The 22,044-nt window shown below is 31.2% G+C and overlaps 1 protein-coding gene across 2 annotated transcripts in view; it reads right to left on the bottom strand.

The window, feature by feature from the left end:
- LOC145293194 (TBC1 domain family member 9-like) overlaps positions 1-22,044 on the bottom strand; it is a 152,804-nt gene that overhangs the window by 30,481 nt on the left and 100,279 nt on the right. For both annotated transcript variants that reach the window (XM_080139689.1, XM_080139690.1), the window contains exons 15-23: positions 21,693-21,733; positions 19,912-20,041; positions 16,644-16,752; positions 15,386-15,480; positions 13,806-13,900; positions 10,009-10,155; positions 6,446-6,557; positions 3,259-3,319; positions 847-1,029 (exon numbers count right to left, since the gene is read on the bottom strand). In XM_080139689.1, coding sequence (XP_079995815.1) covers positions 847-1,029; positions 3,259-3,319; positions 6,446-6,557; positions 10,009-10,155; positions 13,806-13,900; positions 15,386-15,480; positions 16,644-16,752; positions 19,912-20,041; positions 21,693-21,733 — 973 coding nt within the window. The remainder of the gene's footprint in view (positions 1-846; positions 1,030-3,258; positions 3,320-6,445; positions 6,558-10,008; positions 10,156-13,805; positions 13,901-15,385; positions 15,481-16,643; positions 16,753-19,911; positions 20,042-21,692; positions 21,734-22,044) is intronic.

Raw genomic sequence — 22,044 nt, forward strand, 5'->3', positions numbered from 1 at the left:
TAAAATTCAGTTGTAAAGTTACAATCTTCTAGAGGTTGAAGGTTTAGCCTGAGTGCAAACAACACTCAATATAACTGCGAATTACTTAGGACGTTTACCCAGTCATAGCTGATGGTACAAGAGCATGCTACCCCCATGGATTATATAAAAGATTCATTAAAAATTCTAGGCAGATTCCCCGGAGTTGAACAAGATACACCTGAAGAAGGTCTAAGGTTACATCTATTGAAAAATTGTGAAAATGACACTCAAGATGAGAACAGTAATCTGAAGATTCAAAATAACTAGCAGAACCCATGGAAATTCCACGGTAGTTGAAAACTTTTAAAACACCTTATAAAGAAAATAAATAAAAAATAAAATAAATAATGACGAATGTAAAACAATTTTTTTTTAACCTTTTAAAGCTAAAAAGCATTTTTAAAATTTACATTTTTTTTCAATAAAAATTCAACACACAACTCATGGTTTTGTTTCTTTTTTTCTGAATAATTTTTAATATAAATTATAAAAGAACAGATGTCAATTTACTTTCACATTTTTTGAATTTAAAAACAAAAACTATAATAAAAAAAATTTAGTCTCCTCTCAACTTTTTTTTAAAATTATGAAATATAATAATGAATTTGAAACCATAAACAGACAGCCATTGTTTTTGTTTTGAAAATTTTTGGAGAGGAAATAGTTTTAATAATTGTAACTGATAAAAAGGGAGGTAATTCGTTTCTCATTAAATAATGTTTTCGATGATGTTTTTTTTGTGACACCATACAAGTAAATTAATATTTAGACAAATGATTCTCAAAAATGCACAAACAATGTTGTAGGAGGTTGGTGGCATTTTACCTTTTTGGATGAAGTTGGGTTTGACATTGATGATGTGTGCATGACAATAGGCATTGTGGAATCGTGGTTGCTGACATTTTCCAGATAATCAGTTAAGACAGTCATGGCTTCTCCATCTTCATTACTACTCAGCAGCTCTTCACTTTTATTTTCTAGAATTGTCAGAGCAATCTGAAAAATCACCTGTTATAAAAAAAAAAAAAGTTTCATATCATTTACAAAAATAAATTATCAATTTGTGAAATAATCATTTATCTTTATATATTCATAATTATTCATTATCAAAAATAAACAAAAATAAAATTATATTGAGGGTTTTTGTTTTAAAAGCATTATTGATATGAAAATTTTAATTATTTAGAATAATAAACTATTAGAAAAGCCATACAATGGAATTTCCTTATTTTATTCTAGCTGGAAATAGGGTATCCTACCGAATGCCAAACATTTGTACATTCTAACTGAGAGATCTTTTTAAGATTCTAACCATCCCTTTAAGTGCAATTGTTTGTATCTTTTGCACTTTGTTCACTATTGACTTTTTTTTTTTTTAATGACTATTTTTGTGCCTCACACGTTTGGATATTTTTCCCTCTTTAAGACCATATGCGTTTTGTCACATTTTTTACATTACTTTTTCAGTAAAAATGTTATAGCTTTGTTAAAACAGAAGATTAAGCAATGAAATTTACCATTAAGTGTATTTTTGTGCTTCATGACGGAGACAATTTTTATTGTTGTTTCTATCCAGATTGACGATTTTTGGGAGGCTGGATTTTCCTCACATTAACTGACCTTGTGTCTAACTGTTCTCTTGGGGAGGCAAGTAAATAGGAACTTGACTAGAAACTGTAACTACAGATATTTAAATATTGATTTTGTATTTTTTTTATACATATATAAATGGGTAGTATCCCGTCGATTATAATCCATTGAAAAAATTGTAAAAAGAAAAAGATGAAAAAATATATTGGGAGCGATGAAGCAAAAAATCATTTCACATTTACGTTTTTCTTTTTAAAAAACAAAACACTGTTTAATTCCCTGTTAAAAACTAATGTAATAGATAAAAGTGCACACGTTACATATTTGTTTTTCAATTATATTTTTTAAATTTGACCAAAAATAATGCCGGATTGCTTTAAAATTATATATTCTTATAACCAAATAGCTCTAGTTAAGCTAATTGTGTTCTAATAATATGAGTTCCAACTAAATATCTAAGAACATTTTTTTATATTCATACTTTAATTTTTTTTTTAATTCGTTCTGGAATAAAAAAAACAAAAAAGTTTGGTTACAGTAAAGTAATTAATATCAGCGATAGTAGCTGCTGCTGCTTCTACAGATTGTTTTCAGATACTTTTTAAAAATAGAATGATTTTTTTCCAGGTATCATGATTTTAAATTGCTCAGTACCACACGAGAAAGCCGGTTACATTTTTATTTTTAACGGATAAATGTAGTAAAAAGATTGATTTATTTAACAGTGGATGTCCAAAGAAATTTTTTTTCAAAATTTTCCAAACTCGCCATGTTGAAGTCTTTTTTTAACACAACAAAAAAAATGAGCTGTCAAAAGAATTTCGGACAACCGAATCTATTAAAAGTGACATCTCTTCTAGTTAATTTCCAAATTTCATGACAAAATTCTTAAGAGAAACACAGTACGACCATTTATAAATGGGGGGGGGGGGGGTAATTACAAAATCTTATCGAAAACGCTGTTTTATGATGTTAACATTTTTAGCACTTTATTTGCTTAAAACTCTTAAAATATGTAATGTACATTATTATTTATTAATTTGTTTGAAAGTACATTTTCGAACAAAATGGTGGTATTTTGAGGACTTAAGATGCTTTGGATTTTAAAATATAACGATTTTAGCAGAACCCCCTTGAAATCCGTAATTATCCAAAGCATTTTATTGTCCGTGTGTATTGCTATTTTAAAACTGCTTTTGCAATATACTTTTTTTTAGTCTTTTTGTTATAATTGATCGTGTGATGTTAAAACTGAATCTGATATGAACGTTTCAGTCAAGAACTTGCACGCTGCAGTGGCAAAGGAAAATAAAATTTAAAAACGCAATCTTTATGATATATGTATCCATCATGGAATGAACATGTCATATTCGAAAACTGACCTAAATTGAGCAAGTAGTTTTTTTGTTTTTTTTTAAATATAAAAAAGTCATTTTTATTTTTAGTGATATTTAAGAGTATTCATTACAAGGCTGATTTTGATCTGGGTAAGTCAAATCGAGTTATCTCCCCCTCTAAACAATGGCTGTCAAAAATTCTTAAATTACTAAAAATTGTAAATTTTGATTTTCTTAAACTACTTGATCAATTTATGTGATTTTGAAAATATGACATTTTAAATAACAATCAAAAAATGTTTCAACAAACCTTTGCTCCATCATAGAAGAAACAGTCAAGGATATTCACAGCACAATTAAAAGGCATGACACTGCAAAGAAAAAGAAAAGTGTTTGTTTGTTTTGTTGGGTTTTATGGCATGTTAACCCCTTTTGGTTGTTTTATGTCAATTATTTATGAGTTTAAGAGTTCTTTACCTAGCTGACATTTTTTGATGAAGGCCAACTGTTTTAAGGTACGATATGGGGAGGGGGGGTGTTATCAAATAGATCCTTAATGTTTTTTCAGTGCTTATTTAGATTGGCACTTATGGCGGCAATTAAAAGTAAAGAAAATACAGAAAAGTCTGTATGATGTACATACCAGTTAAGGAACGAAGATGAAATGTTTTAAAAACCATGTAATTTGATCAAGTTATTTTTTTTTTTTATTCAAGAAAATCAAATTTTACTCTGTCAATGAGGGTGGGTGGAGGTGCAGCAGCCATTAAGGAATCAAGGGCAGATTCATTTCAATTTTTTTTTCTTTTTGGATAATGACAGAAAGACAACCGAAACAAATTATTTTTTGGTTTTAATTAACATAACATGTACTTCTTTTATGTTTTTTTTTTTCGAATTATGTAAACGTTATTTTAAAAGGGTCATCTTCTATCTATATACATATGAAAGCGAAAATGTTTATTTGTGAGTGTGCGTTTTCGTGTATGTCTGCAGAGGGTTTTTTTCCTCGGCCTTCTTAAAACTTTTTATATCACGTCTAAATGATAATATCTACGGGATAACAAGGGGGGGGTCGAGTGTGTATTTAATTTGCCAGACTTTGAAATGGTAAATATTCAACATTTTTTGATCGCTGCGTCTGGATTCGGCTTTTTAGTATAATAAAAGCAAAAAAAAAAAAAAAAAACTGCTCCGCAGTAAATAAAACACTACCCCACAGTCAAAGTTGACCTCATTAAGTCGTCAAGTTGACCTCATTAAGTCGCCAATTCTTAATACTTAAATAAATTCAAACATGTTTCCTCTACTACTTCTTGCTGGCCCAGTGGTTAGCGTCACACGTTTTTTTTCACTTTATTTTCCAACTCACCTCAAGGCTTCGTGTTCAATCCTTCCGACTTACTTACCAAAACTTTTTACACCCCTCCCTTCCCCGACACAAACACCCGGGTAACGTCTTTTGTTTTGATTTACCCAAAACCACACCTCGAAACACCCGGGCATCGCCGGGTACCCCCGCTAGTTTTATATAAGTTAACAAAATTTGAAGAATATTAAAATGACTGACAGCAAAAAAGGTTAATTTGTTTTTCAAAATAAAAAAACCCAAAAAACTATGGACCAATTTTTGTGATTTTTGGAATATACCATCTTCATTCTGTGACAAGCAGGTACACGATGAAAGTTTCTCTTCTTTATTGTTTATCGCCATAAGTGCCAATGTAAATAAGCACTGGTTTTCTTTATCCCTCATTGTTACAAAAGCAGTGTAATCAATTAGAATGTGTTTAATTGTGAGTGCGGTTTGACATGGTAAGAGATATGAGCGAGTGTGTATGACCCGTTTATTATTCTTGCTATTGTGACTTCTTTTCTGTTTAGTTTGGTAGTTTGGTATTAACTTTTGATTTTTGGCGTTATTTTGTATAATTTGTTGTTGGGAAATTAATTCCAGTAAGTTTGCCATTATCTATGTCTTAAGATCGAAGTGGGAATTTTAAAATTTAAATCAGTTGGAATATTTAAAGCAGTTTCTGTTGCTGAATCAGTTAATTCATTTCCTTTGGTACAGATATGGATCAGTATTCAGCCGAAAACCTTTCCTGTTTAATTGTGTTTGTATGTTGAATAATTTTGCAACTAGAGGATTTTTCCAGCGACCTGGGCAACAGATTTGATGTACGTCCCATTTCAGATCAGGAGTAAAGGTCAAACCCAGAAGCTTGTCAAAACATGGGACCTCCCCTAGACGAGAGCCATCCATTTCAATTGATGCCAGATGGAGATCAAAGTGTTGATGATGTAAAGATAGGAGCTTGGTTTTAGATGGATTAAAGGTAACCAGCCACCTCTTACCACCTCTTACCCCCACTGTACCACGCGCTCGAGATCAGAGAAGAGAGAATCAGAGAGAACTTTGTCATTTACAGCCTTTGATGCGTTGCTGTAGATGATAGTGTCATTAGCATAGATGTCAACGAATGATTTAAGTATATGTTTTGGGAGATCATTGATGTAGATCAGGAAGAGAGTTGGGCCCAGGCTGGACCCCTGAGGACTCCAGCATTAATACTGTGGGCCTCTGATTTTTGCCCATCAACCATTACTCTAATGAGCCTATCAGAGAGAAATGATTTAATGATTGAGAAAACATTTCCAGTTATACCGTAGCTGGAAATCTTGTGAAGTAGGCCTTTATGTCATAACTTATCGAAGGCCTTTGATATGTCAAGAGCAATTGCCTTAGAAAGGAAGCCTTTGTCGAGAGATTCGCTAATCCTATGAGATATAACCGTTAGCACATTTGCTGTAGATCTAACAGAACAGAAACCATATTGCGTGCCACTAAGGTTATTTCTGCTGAGGTGGTTGACTACTTCTCTATTTGATATAGATTCCAGCAACTTACTCATGATACACAGGAGACTTATTGGTCTGTACTGAGAGAGAGATGACTTATCACCTGAATTCTTAAATACAGGGCATACCGATGAGGTTTTCCAGGGTGTTGGAAAGCACTTCTCCTTAAGGTAACGCTTAAATAGTTTTGTAAGTATGGGGGCAAGTTCTGGTTGAAGCTTTTTTAACACTAACTGGGATGCCGTCAGGGCCATTTGCCAGCGGTTCTTGATTAGCTTGGCGACCTCACGCACAGATATTTGCGATTTGAGTTTAAATTGTTACAAATTTGTGAAATATAAATTCATTGTAGACAGCTTTTATAAATAATCCATGGACAGATAAATTTCTGCTGGAAAGAAATGAAGGTTTATACCTTCCCCTAATGCAATGAATCACTTAAAGAAGTATGTATATATTGCTTTTTTATAGATCGGCCGAAATGTATTTGTAATGTTAACTTTTGCTTATTTGACGATATCTTAAAAAGAATATCTGAAACATGTCAATTAAAAAAAAAAAAGAAAGAAAGAAAAGGAAAAAAAGAATTACTTTTGAAAAATAAAAGTTTGTAATTGTAACAATTTTATACTTACCTCAAAAATAATGTGAGAAACCAAGCAAGAGATATCATTCCCAAGATTCCCATAGAATCAAGCCGTTGATGGAGGTCAGGCAGATTTTCTCGCAAGAGTTCTTCCAAAACACCTTTTAAGACAAATAAACAATAATTTATGCAAAAGATTAAGTGACTTCATTAATATTTATAAAAAGAATTACAAAAATCATTATAAGAATTTTTGCCTGTCCATTAAGTCTCAAAGATACCAGCAAAATAACTAAATCCAGTTTTAGTAGTATACTAGCTGACTTTTCTGTTTTGTTATCACTTTGTAAAGTTCACTACTTTAGATTTAAAATATATATTTTTTTATTGCATTTTCACTCCAAACAAGGCACAGTGCTACTTTGATGCAGGGGGCTACTATCTGGGACATAATTTGTAGGAGTACGATGTGGGGAGTTGAGCAGCAAGATGCTTGTTTACATTACACTTGAACTTCTACATGATAGTATAGTCGGGGAAACAGGAACCCGGAAGGGAGTTTGAAAGTCTAGCAATCCTAGGGAAGAAACTATTAGAGTAGAAGGCTTTTTTACATCTAGGGATTTCTACTGTGTAGGGGTGAGATTTTGCTGCTTGTCTGTTTTGTCTGGGGTATTTACGTCAAGGGGGTACAAAGGTTTGTAGTTCATCTACCATTAAAATACTTATAAAACAGGCAAAGGGATGCAACATTTCAGTGATGAGACGGCGGTTGAAGCCTAGCTGATAGTGAGGGACCTATTAGGTTGGCGACTCTTTTTTGAACGCTGTCTAAAAGGGAGAAACTAGTAGCAGATGCACCAGCCCAAATGTGGCAACAATACTCTATACATGGGCAAATGGTGGCCTTGTAAAGGTACATGATACTCTCAGACGTAACTTTCTAGAACGATATAGAGAGCCCACCTTCTTTGCAGCAGCCTTGGCAATGCACTCAATGTATCTGTTTCAACTCTAGTTCCTGTGAATGTTAAGCTGAGGTGTTTGAATAAAATACTTTCAGATAATGTATAATTAGTCATGGCTTAGTGGTTGAGAATGTTTTTCGTAATTATTAAAGGAAAGGAGCTTAGTCTTAGCAGCATTGAATGTGACCATTCATTTTGTCCCCATTCTACAACAGATCAGGTCTTCCTTTAGGGTTTCTGCCATTGCCTTAGATACGTGTTCATTCATTTTCCCCTCACGTCTGTTATAGATGGTGTCGTCAGCAATATATACTCATCTCAGAGACAATTTTATCAGGGAGGTCATTTATGAATATCAAAAATAATAAAGGTCCAAGGATTGACTCCTGAAGTACATCCATAATAATACCATAGAATCTGATTTTCATTAGAAGACCATCGTGCCATACCCTGTCAAAGGCCTTAGATATATCTACGGCTACTGCCCTAGCCTCCTCTACTTTATCCAGTGCATTGTATATACGTTCAGTTAGAATATCTGTAGTAGAATATCTGTAGTAGAATGGGCTTGTCTAAACCCATACTGTTGGTTGGACAAAAGTGAACTAGATCTTGAAAAGTTGGTTCCCTCTACTGTGCAATAAAATTACTCACGCCTGACAGCATCCCAACTTTTGCATTTATTCATTTAGATTGTACTTGGATCATTATCTGTTATATATATATATTATCAAACAACTCTTTCTTCCCCTGTTTTCGCTGTAAAAAATACAAATTGCCTCAATTGAGAAGGGTCTTTCTTTTTCTGAGGATAAATATTATAGTTTGATCTTATACAAGGTTTGTGACATTCAATAATAGCCACTGATTTTAATGAACACTCATCAGTCACTTATCTCTCCCTCTCTACACACACACACACACACACACACAGACAGGATAAATGGTATTTTTGTAACATCATTCATTCTGCACAAGGATAAGATAACAAGTAAGCTTTAGTAATATACTAAAGCTCTGGATCTTGTAAAAGTTCTCAATAATAAACAGAACTACTTAATAGGTATAAACATACACCTCATCAGTGCTAGACCTAGGTGAGGCTTGAAAATGGAATTAAGTAACCGTGTCCAGCACTACCAACTGAGCCAAGCATGTCTTAGTGGTTGTGGGAGAAATTTAATCACATCAAAAATTATGCTATTTATAGTTTTTTTTTTCATTTAGGATGCTCATAATTTGAAAAATATTCATTACTGCTAAATAAAAATCCACATTTCCTTCACGCACACACATTGAGACATACATACACTTAAGTAACAAATTATATTCCGCATCTGTCAAATGGCAACTTTCATTAGTGTGTTACTTGTAACCAGCTTGAATTACAAGCCTTAATTGGTGTACTTTTCACGTAACTGTTAATCTTTATTGAAAAAAAATTATGAAACTGGGTATAAAATTAACTTCATAATAATATTTTAAATTTGTTCTTCATAACTATAGTCATATGTTGAGAATGACAAAAGATGTCATAAAAACAGAAACAGATGAAATTACAAAAATAACATTACTTTCAGAGTAAATAGCTTAACTTATAGACACACATATACTGTTCACATTCATGAACTGTAATGCTTTGGGTCACATGTCATCTCTGATCCGTTTTGGTAATGCATAAGAACAGGTAACTTGAACTCAGGTCAGATAAAAACTTTGCACTGATATAAAAATGTTCCGCTTACTAAACTGGAGTTCCTGTATTATTTTAAAAATAAGTAATCACACTAGTGTAAAAGAAAATATGTAAAAATTTTGTACGTATTTTTATTTAAAAAAATATCTTTTACAAAATTAAGTAATACTTGATTATTTTTCCATAAAATAAATAAAATGAGAAAAATATTTTAATAATTAAAAAAAAAAAAAAACATTAATACAAAAGCATTTTATTCTATTTTTCTAAAAAAAAAAAAAAATAAAAATAAATATTTCGTAAAGTAATATATTTTTTTATAATACTAAAATCAAATTTGAAAAAGTGAAACAATAACATTTTATCATTTTATGCACCCCCCCCCAAAAAAAACGTATTATTTTTGTAAAAGATATTTTTAAAAATAAAAATGTACCTAAATCTAAACAAATTCTATGAAAAAAAGCTTCTTTCCTGGAACTGCCCGCAGGTGGAACTGTTCCACTGATCTGCTTTCCAGCTAACTACAATATGGCAGTCTTCAAGTCCAATGTAAACAAGTTTTTGCTGAGTAGCCCCCTCACTAAATAATCCATTTCTACCCCATTTCCACCACTAACTATTAACATGCTGTTGACATAGTGATTACTGTACACTCATTAATTCTTGTCCTTGAGTGGCCTTTGGGCATTAATAAGTGGTGACTTCCATGTAAAAAAAAACAAAAAAAAAAAAAACTTTTAATGCATGACATCTTTTTGTTATTTCAGAATTTGATATACAAGATCTTTTCCAAATGTGTTTCACCTGTTTAGCGAATCACCTTAAAACATCATCCATTTTATACAAAGAGAAATAAGATCCAGTGCATACATAGATAGATACTTAAAAACAAGAAAAAAAACAAAGTTGTAAACATAATGCGAAAATAAATCATGTATTATTTACCTTGGTCAACCAAAGCTCCAACAACTTTGGTGTTATAATAATCAGGCAGCAGTCTTTCACAAAGGGAAGTGAGTAACCAAAAAGCTTCTTCTTCGTTGGCATAAAGAAGCAAAACACTGGTCACAATGTTCATTGCTTGACAATAACCTTAGAAAAGAAAGGATGGAGGAAGGCCCATTTTTATTTTGTCAAATTGTATAGTATAGTCAAATTATTAAAACCAGAATGGGTCAACCTTTAAGAAATTCAAAATAAAATATATTTAATGTCTATATTATTTCTTTAGTGTTATTTCAACAACATTTTGATTGATGTAACCTCCGAACTATTTCAAATGTATCTTGTCAAATTCGAACAGAACCCTTAATTTGATTCATGGTGGTAGCACACTCTCATTCTGTCAGCCATGACTGGGTAGAAGTTTTAAGCAATTTGCAATTATATTTTGTTCATATACTTTTGCAAAAATATGAATACACTTGTGGGGTGATCTATAGATTTCAGTTTCACTTGTAGTTTAAAATCAATAGATATATTATCATTTCATCAGTAATACAAGTTATATTAAAACTTAAGTTTAAAACAAAAACATACAAAAAAGTAATTAAAAGAACCGTTTTTTTGGCACTGGAAAATAGGCACAATTTTTTCAGATACAAATACCCGAAGAAGTTTAGATTTTTTTAATTCTCAATTCATCATCCCAACACTAATAATCGGGTCAAGATCAAAGTGTAGTATCTGTTCTGCACTTCAATTTCTTGTTCTCTGTCAGTGGAGGAGAAATCCTTCACGACTGAGACAATTTTTATTTTTGTTCCTTTTTTCCACATTAAAAAACGACCCTGGTGTCCAACTGTCCCGCGGGGAGACATTGTAAATAAGAACACTAATAATTATGAAAACTACATCCGCATGGCAAGTATGTGAAATTGTCTTATTTTATGAGGAGACAATATAATATAAATTATATAATGGTTGCTTCCTTCAATCTTGACAGACTATGGATACCCACGGTAAGGGTGCCTGCGCATGAAATTTTTGTGGCAAGAGTTGCGCAATCTCCAACCACACCTCTCCCGAGTCGACATAGTTACATACCAGTGGAGGGAGGTTCAGGACAACTGAAAATAATGCTGAGATAATTGGAGAGCACATATAACAGCTAGAATTCCCAAATGGTCACCCATCTGGTACTAGCTAGGCTCAACATTGCTTAACTTTGATGATCTGCTGTATTAATGTTTAAAAAATGGGAGTAAGTTATTTCAGAAACTCAATGTATTTCATCCGCACCAGTAGCTTTATTATGTGCTTCATTTATGGCTTTTAGTTCATTTTTAGTAAAAGGATAGTTGCATTTTTCTTTGTTATTCGAATTGAAATTTAATTTGTTTAACTTTTTTTCTGTATCTTGTTTTGTCTTTTGGAAGGATTGACTGTAATTTTTACTGGTTGAATTGTTTTGAAAAGATCCGCTATATTTTTTGTCTGTTATTTTATGTCGTTTTGTAGTAAATGATTTAAAAGGGGAGGGTAAGTTTTACCCGAAATTTTCTTTACCATATTCCACACTTGTTTGGGGTTTGTATTGGGGTTTGTATTGGAGTTTATTTTATTTATATAATCTTTCTATGATGTTCTTTTTACTTCTCTGATAACTTTACAAACTATTGCTCTTTTTTGCTTAAAAAGGTTTAGACTGTGCTTTATTGGTTGGGAGTTGAATTTTCGTAAAGTAGCTTTACATAGGTGAATTGCTTTTTAGCATTCATTGTTAAACCAGGATCTTTGTTCTTTGTTAGTTCTGCTACTTTTAGGCATACATTCATATCCAATAGCTAGTAATGTTTTAGAAAAATATTCTATAGATTTATTTGGGTTTTCCTCCTGAGAGTTTTTGTTGGCATTTTTTTTATATTCCTTCCAATTTTCTTTTTTAAATTTTCCATTGGGAGAGAGGTTTTTTTGTGCTTTCAGATTTGTTAAAACCACTGGGAAATGGTCGCTACCTCATGAATCTTCTAAAACCTTCCAGTTGTAGTCCATGAAAATAATGGGGTCACACAATGATAGATCTGGTGCCGAGTAGGTGCCTGAAGCGGGATGAAAGTATGTGTTGTATTTATTGTTTAATATGCACAAGTCATTGATGTTAATAATTTTTTCAAGATTTTTTTCCTCTCTTATCCAAGTATGCAGATCCCCACATGGGGGGGGGGGGCAGTCAGTATATTCTGATAATGCCCTACCAAAAGGGGGGGGGGGGTGATTCATTTCTAACCAGAAATCCAAATCATTTGAATTAAAGTTTTATTTTAGCGAAATACACATCTGTTACACAATGTTTTACAGAAATTTGATGTTATTATCTCAGGTCAAACCGAGTAGGATCATTAGTTACTTATACTTTATTAATTTTGATCTTATGATGGAAGAGAAAAAAGTCAAATTGACAAGCAGTGTTATATAAAACAGTCCATTTTCACCTGCTGAGATTTTGGTAGAATTAAAACAAGCCAAGCATGTGTGAAGTGAATAATCCATTCCGGCAAAAATTTACTTTCACCATGACTAATGTTTGTGCAAAATTTCAAAAAAATTTAAAGTGTGGTTATTAAGAAAATGGATGAGCGATTTTGCTGCAATTTTATCCCTATTACGCTCTCTAGGCAGCAACCAGAGTTATCCCGCAAAATCCGTTCTGGTAAAAATTTACTTTCAAATGACTAATGTTTGTGCAAATTTTCCAAAAAATCCAAGGCATGGTTATTGAGAAAAGTGAAACAAGAGTGAATTACTAGGTCCAATCCCTCTTTTGTCAGGAGACCAATAAAGTATTTATAAGTATTTTCAATGCAAATTATTTAGAAAGTATTTTCAAATAAAAAACATTCTAATTTAAAAAAAAAATAGAAAAACTATTTAAAAATATTTTCAAAATTATTTTAAAAAATATTTCAATATTAAAAAATATATTCAAATAAAAAGCATTCCTATTATAAGAACCAGTTTGATATTCTTGCATTAATAAAACAAAATGGTGAAACTAAATTATTAATTGCCCCCCATTAAACATAAAATATAACGAGCAACATTTTTTGTTTTTATCATCATTTTTTTATCTATTTCCAATTTAAAAAGTGGAAGTCATCATCAATTAGATTGTTTCCCTTTTACCGATTTTATTAATGCTTGATGATTATTGTTTCATAATATTTCAAGAACATACAGTATACAATCACAGTGACACACCAATTTCTGTTAGATCACCGAAGTTAAGCGACATCAAACCTGGTCAGTACTAAAATGGGTGACCATTTGAGAATACCAGGTGCTGTTTGTGCTTTTCGCTTATCTCAGTATGGTTTCCAGTCATCCTGGATTTCTCCTTGCCACTGGAATCTGGCTATGCTGACTCAGAAGTGTGATTAGATTACTTTACAATTACATGTGCAGAACCCCTTACAAGGTGTATCCATTGTCCATAAAGACTGAATGGAGGCGATAAATATTTCAAGTATTGATTCCTCAACAACATTCATCTTAGAAATTTAGATTAAGAATCTTTTTAAAAAATTAGGTTAAAAAAAAAATGGGAAACAGAAACATTTAATTTTCAAGCATTATTTTTTATTTTTTTACAAAAAGCAAAAAACAGGATGTAAATATGAGGATGTTTTAAAATTTAAGATATCCATTAACTAAGATAATTATAATAATCAAAATTGATAGGTTTTGTAATCAAATCTCAAGATAGATCTATTGTAACTCTTAAATAGTTAAAGTATTCTTACCAATAGTAGGATTTCTCCATGCATAGGCTGTCAACACTCGTCTTAAAGCTCCTATGCCCAAGTCTGTTTGAAATGCAGGATGTTCAGGAAGTGATCTTTAAAATAATAATCGTCATCATTCAGAAGAACATAAATATCATTTTATCATCATCAATAAGTTTTGATACTTTCATCAATAATTCAGATTTTTTTTTTATAATAAAATCATAATAGACAAATTTTGGTTAATGTTATATTACTATTATTAAAGAAATATGCCTTTATGAAAAACTTTTTCTACAGAATTTGAAAGTAGGTCTGTTCTAAATTGGAAAAAGAAAATAATTGACTTATCAACCTTTGTATATTCTGATCAGTTTATAAGAAAGGATAAAACTATGTTTAAAGTTAAATAAAAACGCATTTAGGCATAACAAAAAGATTAAAATGAAAAATAACAAGGTTTATCAGTGCTTATTTAGAATTACACTTTAAAAAAAATACAGAACATACAAATCTTTATAATGTTTGTACTTGTCATGGAATGAAGATGTCATACTTCAAAAATCACGTAATTGATCAAGTATTTTCTTTCTAATAAGAAAATACAATTTTATGAGTAAGCAAAGACGGAACTGGGAGACACCAGGTTTTTTTTTTTAGAATGTGATGAAATTCAAAGGTTGACAACTCAATTCAACTACCGGGATTTACGAGCCATGTTATTTTATTATTAATCGCTAAAACATAAAAATTGATTTTCTTCAAAAAGAAATAATACTTGATCAATTTACTTGACTTTTTGAATATGGCATCTTTGTTCTATGATGAGTACATACACCAGAAAGATTTTTCTGTAATTTTTTTTTTTTTTTTTTTTAAATTTTAGTGTAATTCTAAATAAGTACTGGTTTGCCTTTCAAATGCGTTTATTTGATCTAGGTGTTTAATCCAGTTAAAGAGTTGAATAATTAATAATAATAAAAAATAAAAAAAACTTTTCACATGTCATGATAAACTCTTACTTTTAAAGCATTTCTGATTTTCTCTTTATTTTACCAGAAATGAAATACTTTTAAAATTAGGCTAAAATAAGTAGAATACAGCCACTTGATGCTTATGTGATTAGTTTATTAAAAGAACAAAATATGTTTCAAGGTTATAGCCAAGGTTAAGTGAAATTAACTGAATAAACATAACCATTTATAGAGATGTACGTTTTCCCAATGACAAATTTACTTTTAGGGTTACTGCCTAAATATATGATGGTGCGAAATATAAAAGTCAAATTTACATAAATAAAATGCAAATAGGGTTTATGGGTTTTGAAATTTAATATTTAACAGTAATATTTTATGCTTTTAGAGAAATTGTGAACTTTAGACATGATTCTCGGTTTTACTCCAGTTTTATTTAAAGCACTTTATACAGTTGTGAATGCAGGTAATTGGAAAGGTGTCACAAATGAAATAGCCTATGGTGTCACTTCTAATGCTGGTGTTTGTATCGAAAAACTAAAAACTTTACAAACCAACCAACAGAAAAAAAAAAATTGAGATTGTGAAGACACATTAAAAAAATAAGGAAGTGTAGTTTCACACCTGTGTAAGTCTCTTTCAATTTCTTCTGTTGCAATATTACTTTTCCCAGCACTCTGTTGTACCATACTTGCATAATAACCAGGATTCATAGCCATCTGAAAATAATAAACAAGATTTATTGAATCAATTTTATCTTTAACTATAATCCACTTAAGCTATCTAAAAACAAAATATCAATTGGATGTCATCTTAAGGTCTTCTAAAATTTTATCATTTTTAGTTCATAGAAATGTGCTGATCCCACTGATTTCCCATATAAAAAGGTATGAGCAGATTGAAAAAAAAAAGAAAAAAAAATTTGCCAACAACTGTTTCAGTTGGTAAATCTTATATTTTCATTAACAACATAATGTTTTTTACACACGGAGTATTTATACATGGGCTTGTGATCATAGTTTCTTCTTTTTTATGCAGAAAGAACTACAGAGAGACGTTACTGAAGGTTTCCTTAAAGGGTTTTATTTTGGAGAGAACTGACTCAGGAGAAAGAGATTAATATTCTCTTAGCTAATTTAATTATTTGTTAACTTCTTAACTGAAATGGTGACATATGGACAAGGTAACATTCTGCAATTTGTGATTAGCAAAGCTTCTTACATTATTGGCCAACTGCCTTGTGCAACCCATGGTATGTCTTACGATTAAGATTTTCACACTTTTTGATCAACATTTTTCCAAGCTTTATCTTTTTCCTTTCTACATTAATCGATTACTTTCCCAATTTTTTTTATTATAACTTCAGTTACAGAAGCTTTTATTAACAGTATTTTAATATTTAATTCCTCCCACATTAGGTACCAATTAGCAAATTGGCCGATTACCGATTACTCGGACGATTAATAGGTTTTCTAATGCTGAGTTATCAGCAAATCTTATGTTCATGAATAATACTAATACTAGTTCAAATTATAGTGTAAACAAAGATAAGTTAACTCCCTTTATTGCTTGCCAGTGAAAATTTATCAAAAGAAACATGCATCATCTACACCATATCATCAAACAGGCATGATGTGCTGTTAACATGTAGACTTTTACAACTTCACTGAATTTGAGGCAAATAGATGTAAGCGTATGGAAAATTTCCCTTCTTTCTTTTCCTATCGAATTAACATTATTTTTTTTACTTTAAAATTATTGTCAAAGAAAATTATTACTTCATCTTTCAGTTTTCATGGAGAGGTGAGAGGGGGGATTAAAGAAAAAACTTTAAAAATAGAAAAAAAATAAATAAAAATAAAAAAATAAACAAAAGACTTACATCATTAATAGCACCTGAAAATGTCATCCAAATTTCTCCTCGCAAATTATCTGGGACTCCCTTTAAGATTAATTCACGAGTTTTGTAAGTACGATACATGCAGACTCCCCTATTAAATGAAAAATAAATAGAAAAAGAATGCATTAGCAATTTTTTTTAATACAAGTAAAATATCAAAGCACTTGCCATAAATCCCGTTATATAATATTTGTAATGTTATCTTATCACTTTTTCAAGTCAAACCCAACCCGCATTTAAGTTGACAAACCAAACTCTTTCTGAACAACCAATATTCATTTGTTATTACTGTACTATGTTGTTGACAATATAATTATGTACTTCATTACAATTCTTTTAAAAAATTACATAGTCCAGCCAAGACAACCTAGATTATGAAACACTTTTAGTTAAATCAAGAAATTACATTTTGTAAAGGAAATAACTCATATTTTTAACTTGGGAATATAAAGAGTTGTCTCCCTTAGAAATAAATTTTATTTCTTTTTCTGAATATGTTTAAAACGTTAGTAAACAAACATTAAAAACTAAAATGACTTCATTGCATCCCAGACAATACAGAGTAGATACAGCTACTTAATATATAAAATGATTAAGTTATCAGGTCAATCTTAATTATAATTTGTTTCACCGCTTGTTTGAAATAAGAATGAAAATGAAAATATTGAATTTAAATTAAAACCAATGGTATCTACTTAATTGTTATGTCGAAATTAGTAAAATAACAAAAAATTACAAAAAAATGACAAAGTAGAAAATTATTAATGAAAATAGTTTTCAAAGAAACTGCAGGTTATACTTTAATAATAAACAGATGAGTTCATATTATAGCAGAGGAGGTAACTGCAGTTTGTCTTGTTACAATTCCAATTGATCATAAAAGTACATGTCTTATGTAATAATGCAGATGTTACTAATTGTGATGTGACAAAGGGTTTTTTTTGTTTACAAAGGAGTCACTACTTATCAAGGCCAGCGGCCACTCGAGGATAAGGGTCAAGTAGATGCTTTTTAATGGAAACTCGATTTTGTGACTTTCGATTTCCATTTCAAACATGCACCCTTGTTTCTGATATATCCCGAAAGCTTCAGAAATAAAATAGTTAAACCTTGGTTGATAAACATAATTTATTCTTAAGCTGAAATTAATTTTTGTATAAGAACCAAAGTAAAACAGGTAAATAATTCGTTCTGGATCACTAAAGTAAAATTCTACTTTTGTAACTTTTTTTTTGCCAAAAATATGCATAAAATACTACATAAAATGAATAAGGAAAAGAAAATTTGAAATAGTAATACAAACATTTGATGTCTTATTTTTAAATCTTTTTGTTCAATTTTTAACAGCATATTGAAGCACATATCGGTTTAGAAAGTATTGTACACTTTTTTTTTAAAACATCAGATCTAAAAAAAATTAAACAAATTTCTCTATTACACTGTATTCTAGCTAGCTAATACATTTAGATTATAACTGATTAACTGTATTTCAATTCATTTAAATCAAAGTACCGCATCAATTTAATGATTAACAACTGATATAGTTAAAATTTATGCAATATTGCAACGTGGTAATGCTGGTAACAGAAGGAGGACTTAACAGTGAAAGGGAATTATATCTCCTTCAACTTAATGTATCACAATAATCAAAACAGAAACCAATGAGCAGACTAAATATCAAAATGTAAAAAAATAACTGAAAATGGAAATTTCTTCATCAGAATAAATGTTGGTAATGAAAGAAAAAGATTTGTTTATAATCTATATATATATAAAAAGGCAAAAATGGCGCGCATTTTTCTATGCCCAAAAAAGGCTGTTTGGGGGAGAGGGGGATCTCGACCACGTTACTATTTTTTTAGAACTTTTTATATACTCCCTCGATTATAATATCTACGATTGTTATATCTACATTTATTTACATCAACTTCTAAAAAATTCCCTCTATTCTATCCTTTTCCACATTTGTTCGTCTTTTTCGTATAAATAAAGCGAACCTAATCGGAGCGAAGGCAGAGCATCTGACCTTTCGTGCCGGGACGTCTTGAAAGCAATTAGCTTTGATCAATGGCAGGGAAACTCTTCATATCAGACAATTGCTATTCATTTTGATGCTGCCAGAGAGGGAGAGCTGGTTTTCCCCAACATCATGGGGAAACAAATAAATAAAACGGGCAGAAAACGGGAAGCTTAACTGGCCTTCAGCCAGCTATAAAAGCAACATTCATTTCTGCGCCTGCATGATTCTCAACTTAAAACTCATTCACTTAACTATCTATTTCTGCAAGTCAAGTTTTTGATTGACATCGCTAAATTTGAACGCTTTTTACTTCCTGTTGCATCATAGCGTCGCGGTAAGATGTCAGGTTTTTTCACTTTCTTTTCCGCCTTCGCGTCATGGGTTTGAGCCTGCCTTTTTTTTTTTTTTTTTTTTTTTGCTCAACACACCTCCACACGCCCGGGCAACACCGGGCACCCTATATATAAAGTAAAGTGATATTTTCCATATTTCAATTTTGGGAATTTAAGGCATTAGCTATTCCCAGAATTGAAATATGGTAAATAGAATATATAATTTATGTTAGAACTATTGTTTGTTTAGACACTGACAATTTTAAAATTTAATTGCTTATTGAAGTTAAGGAATTTGATTTTTTAATAGTTTGTTGAATTTGTAATCTATATCATCTATAATATAAATCTCACCTTTCTGTTTAAATGTATGTATGCATGTATGTATGTCTGTCTGCCTAAAACTTTCGACAGAGGCAACGGATTTTCACGAGATCGGTCTCGTTTTGAAGGTCAACCCCTCGCACGACAAATATCAAAAATTGGCTATAAACAATAATTCCTTCACTCTCAACTGGGCAGTTTTCTACAAGGAGTTTTTTTTTGCGTCGCCATTTTTAACGTTTCGAACTTCTGGTCACGTCATGGAGTAGTGGTAAGACGTCAGGTTTTCTTTCACTTTTTTTTCCTCCTTCATGGGTACGGGTTCGAGCCTGCCTACCTACTAACACTTTTTTTTTTTGCTCAATGCACACTTCCAAACACCCGGGCAACGCCGGGCACCCAGGCTAGCCTATTATATAAATCTCTCCTGTCTGTTTAAAATGTATGTATGTATGCATGTTTGTATGTCTGCCTAAAACTTTATCCTTGAGTAATCTTTGGCTTTGATAAGTGATAACTTCTTAGTATAAAAAAATAAATAAAAATGAACACAATGAATATGAATACCACTTACTTTCCATATTCAGAGAAGTGAATGTTCCACAAATGTTGTTTGATGGTTTCTTTATTGGTCAACTCATCCGAATCCCTTCGATTAAACAAGCTAATCAAAGCAGGCTGCATTGTGAAACTGTTTTGGCTTTCTGTAGAATATTTACAAAATAAACATGTTTGTTAATCATTTGTGTTTGTTTGCTGAATATTTAGCAATACAGATTGACAGACGATTTATTATAAGTAGGGCTAGGACAACAGCATATTTTTTTTCTTTGTTTTGATTCTTGAGTGTGTATCTTGATATGTTTTTATATAGAGTAATGCAGTTCTCTGTTGAATAACTGTGTCTAATAGTGTCAGATAGATATTCAGGAGTCAAAACAATGAAAAGAATATTCTGTTATCATAGCCCTAATTATAAGTTAATTAAGCTTACAGTACCAACGGGTTCTAGGTCTCCCCCAATCTATAAGGGGTCCCTACTAGTGGACTAGTTTTTGTAAACATTGTGTTAATTCTTGAAGAGATTAAAAAAAAAAAATCTTTTTTAAACCTTCAAATCTCACAATTTATCCAATTTTAACGAAATTTTCGGCATTTATTCAATAAACATTATAAAAAAAGAAACTAAAACGTCTATTTTACACTAAAAGAGCTGGATCTTTCATAGAAACGTCAACACGTGTTAACAAACGTTACAAAAATACTAAATACAATATCATAATATACACCCATCTCCACATGCACACATATATACAAAAAAGGAATACAATTTTACAAATCTGACATACTAGTGATTTTTAGAAGTATAGAAGTTTGATAGAATTTAGATTTGAACTAGATTAATGCACATGTGGAGTTATCTTTTATTCATTAATCACTTTCTTCATTCTGGGGTCAGACATTTTCTTATTTTGCGCAAGCCGACTCCAGTGTGCATGGTTCAGCAGGTCAACTGTCTCCAAATTTCACTGTGCTCAATCACTTGATTTCAAATTTTCCATGGCTAGCCAACCTTTTTGTAATTTAAGACTTCCATGCTTTTGCAGAGATTTATCCCGGAGGATGAACATACCACATGATCATACCAATGTAACAAATCCATTCTTAGGATATCCTTTGTGCTGGGTGAATGTAGTGTTCTCAGAAAATCCTCTAACCTGAGGTGTTAGATTTGATCAGATTTCACATTGCAGATCCATTTAATCATAGATCTCCAATTATGCTAGTTGTGCAAATTATATTAAAAAAAAAAAAAGAAAAAAAGTGTTGTTTAGTTTCAAAAGCAACTTTCACTTTTTTCCAACAAAATTTTAATTAAGGAAGCAAAAAGAAAAGGGAAAAAAATAAAATAAAAGACATTGAAAATGCTACTGAAATCATCCCTTTTGAGACATTCAAACATGGGTTGGGTTTATTCTGGTTGAGAAGTTTAGAAGTAGATAGCATCGATATTGCTTACATATATAATGTGAAAAAAAGAGAATAACATTATATACATGTTTATGTGTAATTAACAGTGACCAAGATGCAGTCGAAAAAGAGCATGCAGTATACTATGCCAAGTTCTATCCAAACCACAAGAACTAGCTTTACAGATTCAAATTTTATACAGCAAACAAGCTATTTAATGCTTGCTATTTGTGACAGTTTTCTTTGTCTAATATATAACAACCCCTTATATTCTCAGGCAATGTCAGATGCTTCTGCTAATAAAGTTATAAATTATTAAGCCTAAGCATATAAACCGCATATATTTTCAGTAATGGTTAAAAGGGAAAACTAAATTTTACAAACCTTTCTGTTGACCATTTTCAGAATTTCCTGGATCACCAACTCTGAAAAATAAAGCAATTATTTGTAAGAATCAGAAATTTCCAATTTGATTGCTGCATAATACAATTTATATTGTTAAATTAAAAATTTTTAGAAAACCAAATAATGCTGTATCATTTTTTATTATTTGTTATTTTGTCATTTTTTTCTTTTTTTGTTGGTGTTGCTAGGTTGGGGGAGGTTAGAGTTAGAGGATTGTACATTCAATCTCCTTAACAGTTGTAGCAAAGTCAACTACAATGTGCTTTGCATGGTTGGCATGAAAATTACAAAATAAAGTCTTCTTTTTTGGTAAGAGTGGCTGTCACTGAAA

Source organism: Euprymna scolopes, chromosome 14 (assembly GCF_053919585.1).
Source record: "Euprymna scolopes isolate OS-2025 chromosome 14, ASM5391958v1, whole genome shotgun sequence".
Taxonomy (NCBI): Eukaryota; Metazoa; Mollusca; class Cephalopoda; order Sepiida; family Sepiolidae; genus Euprymna; species Euprymna scolopes.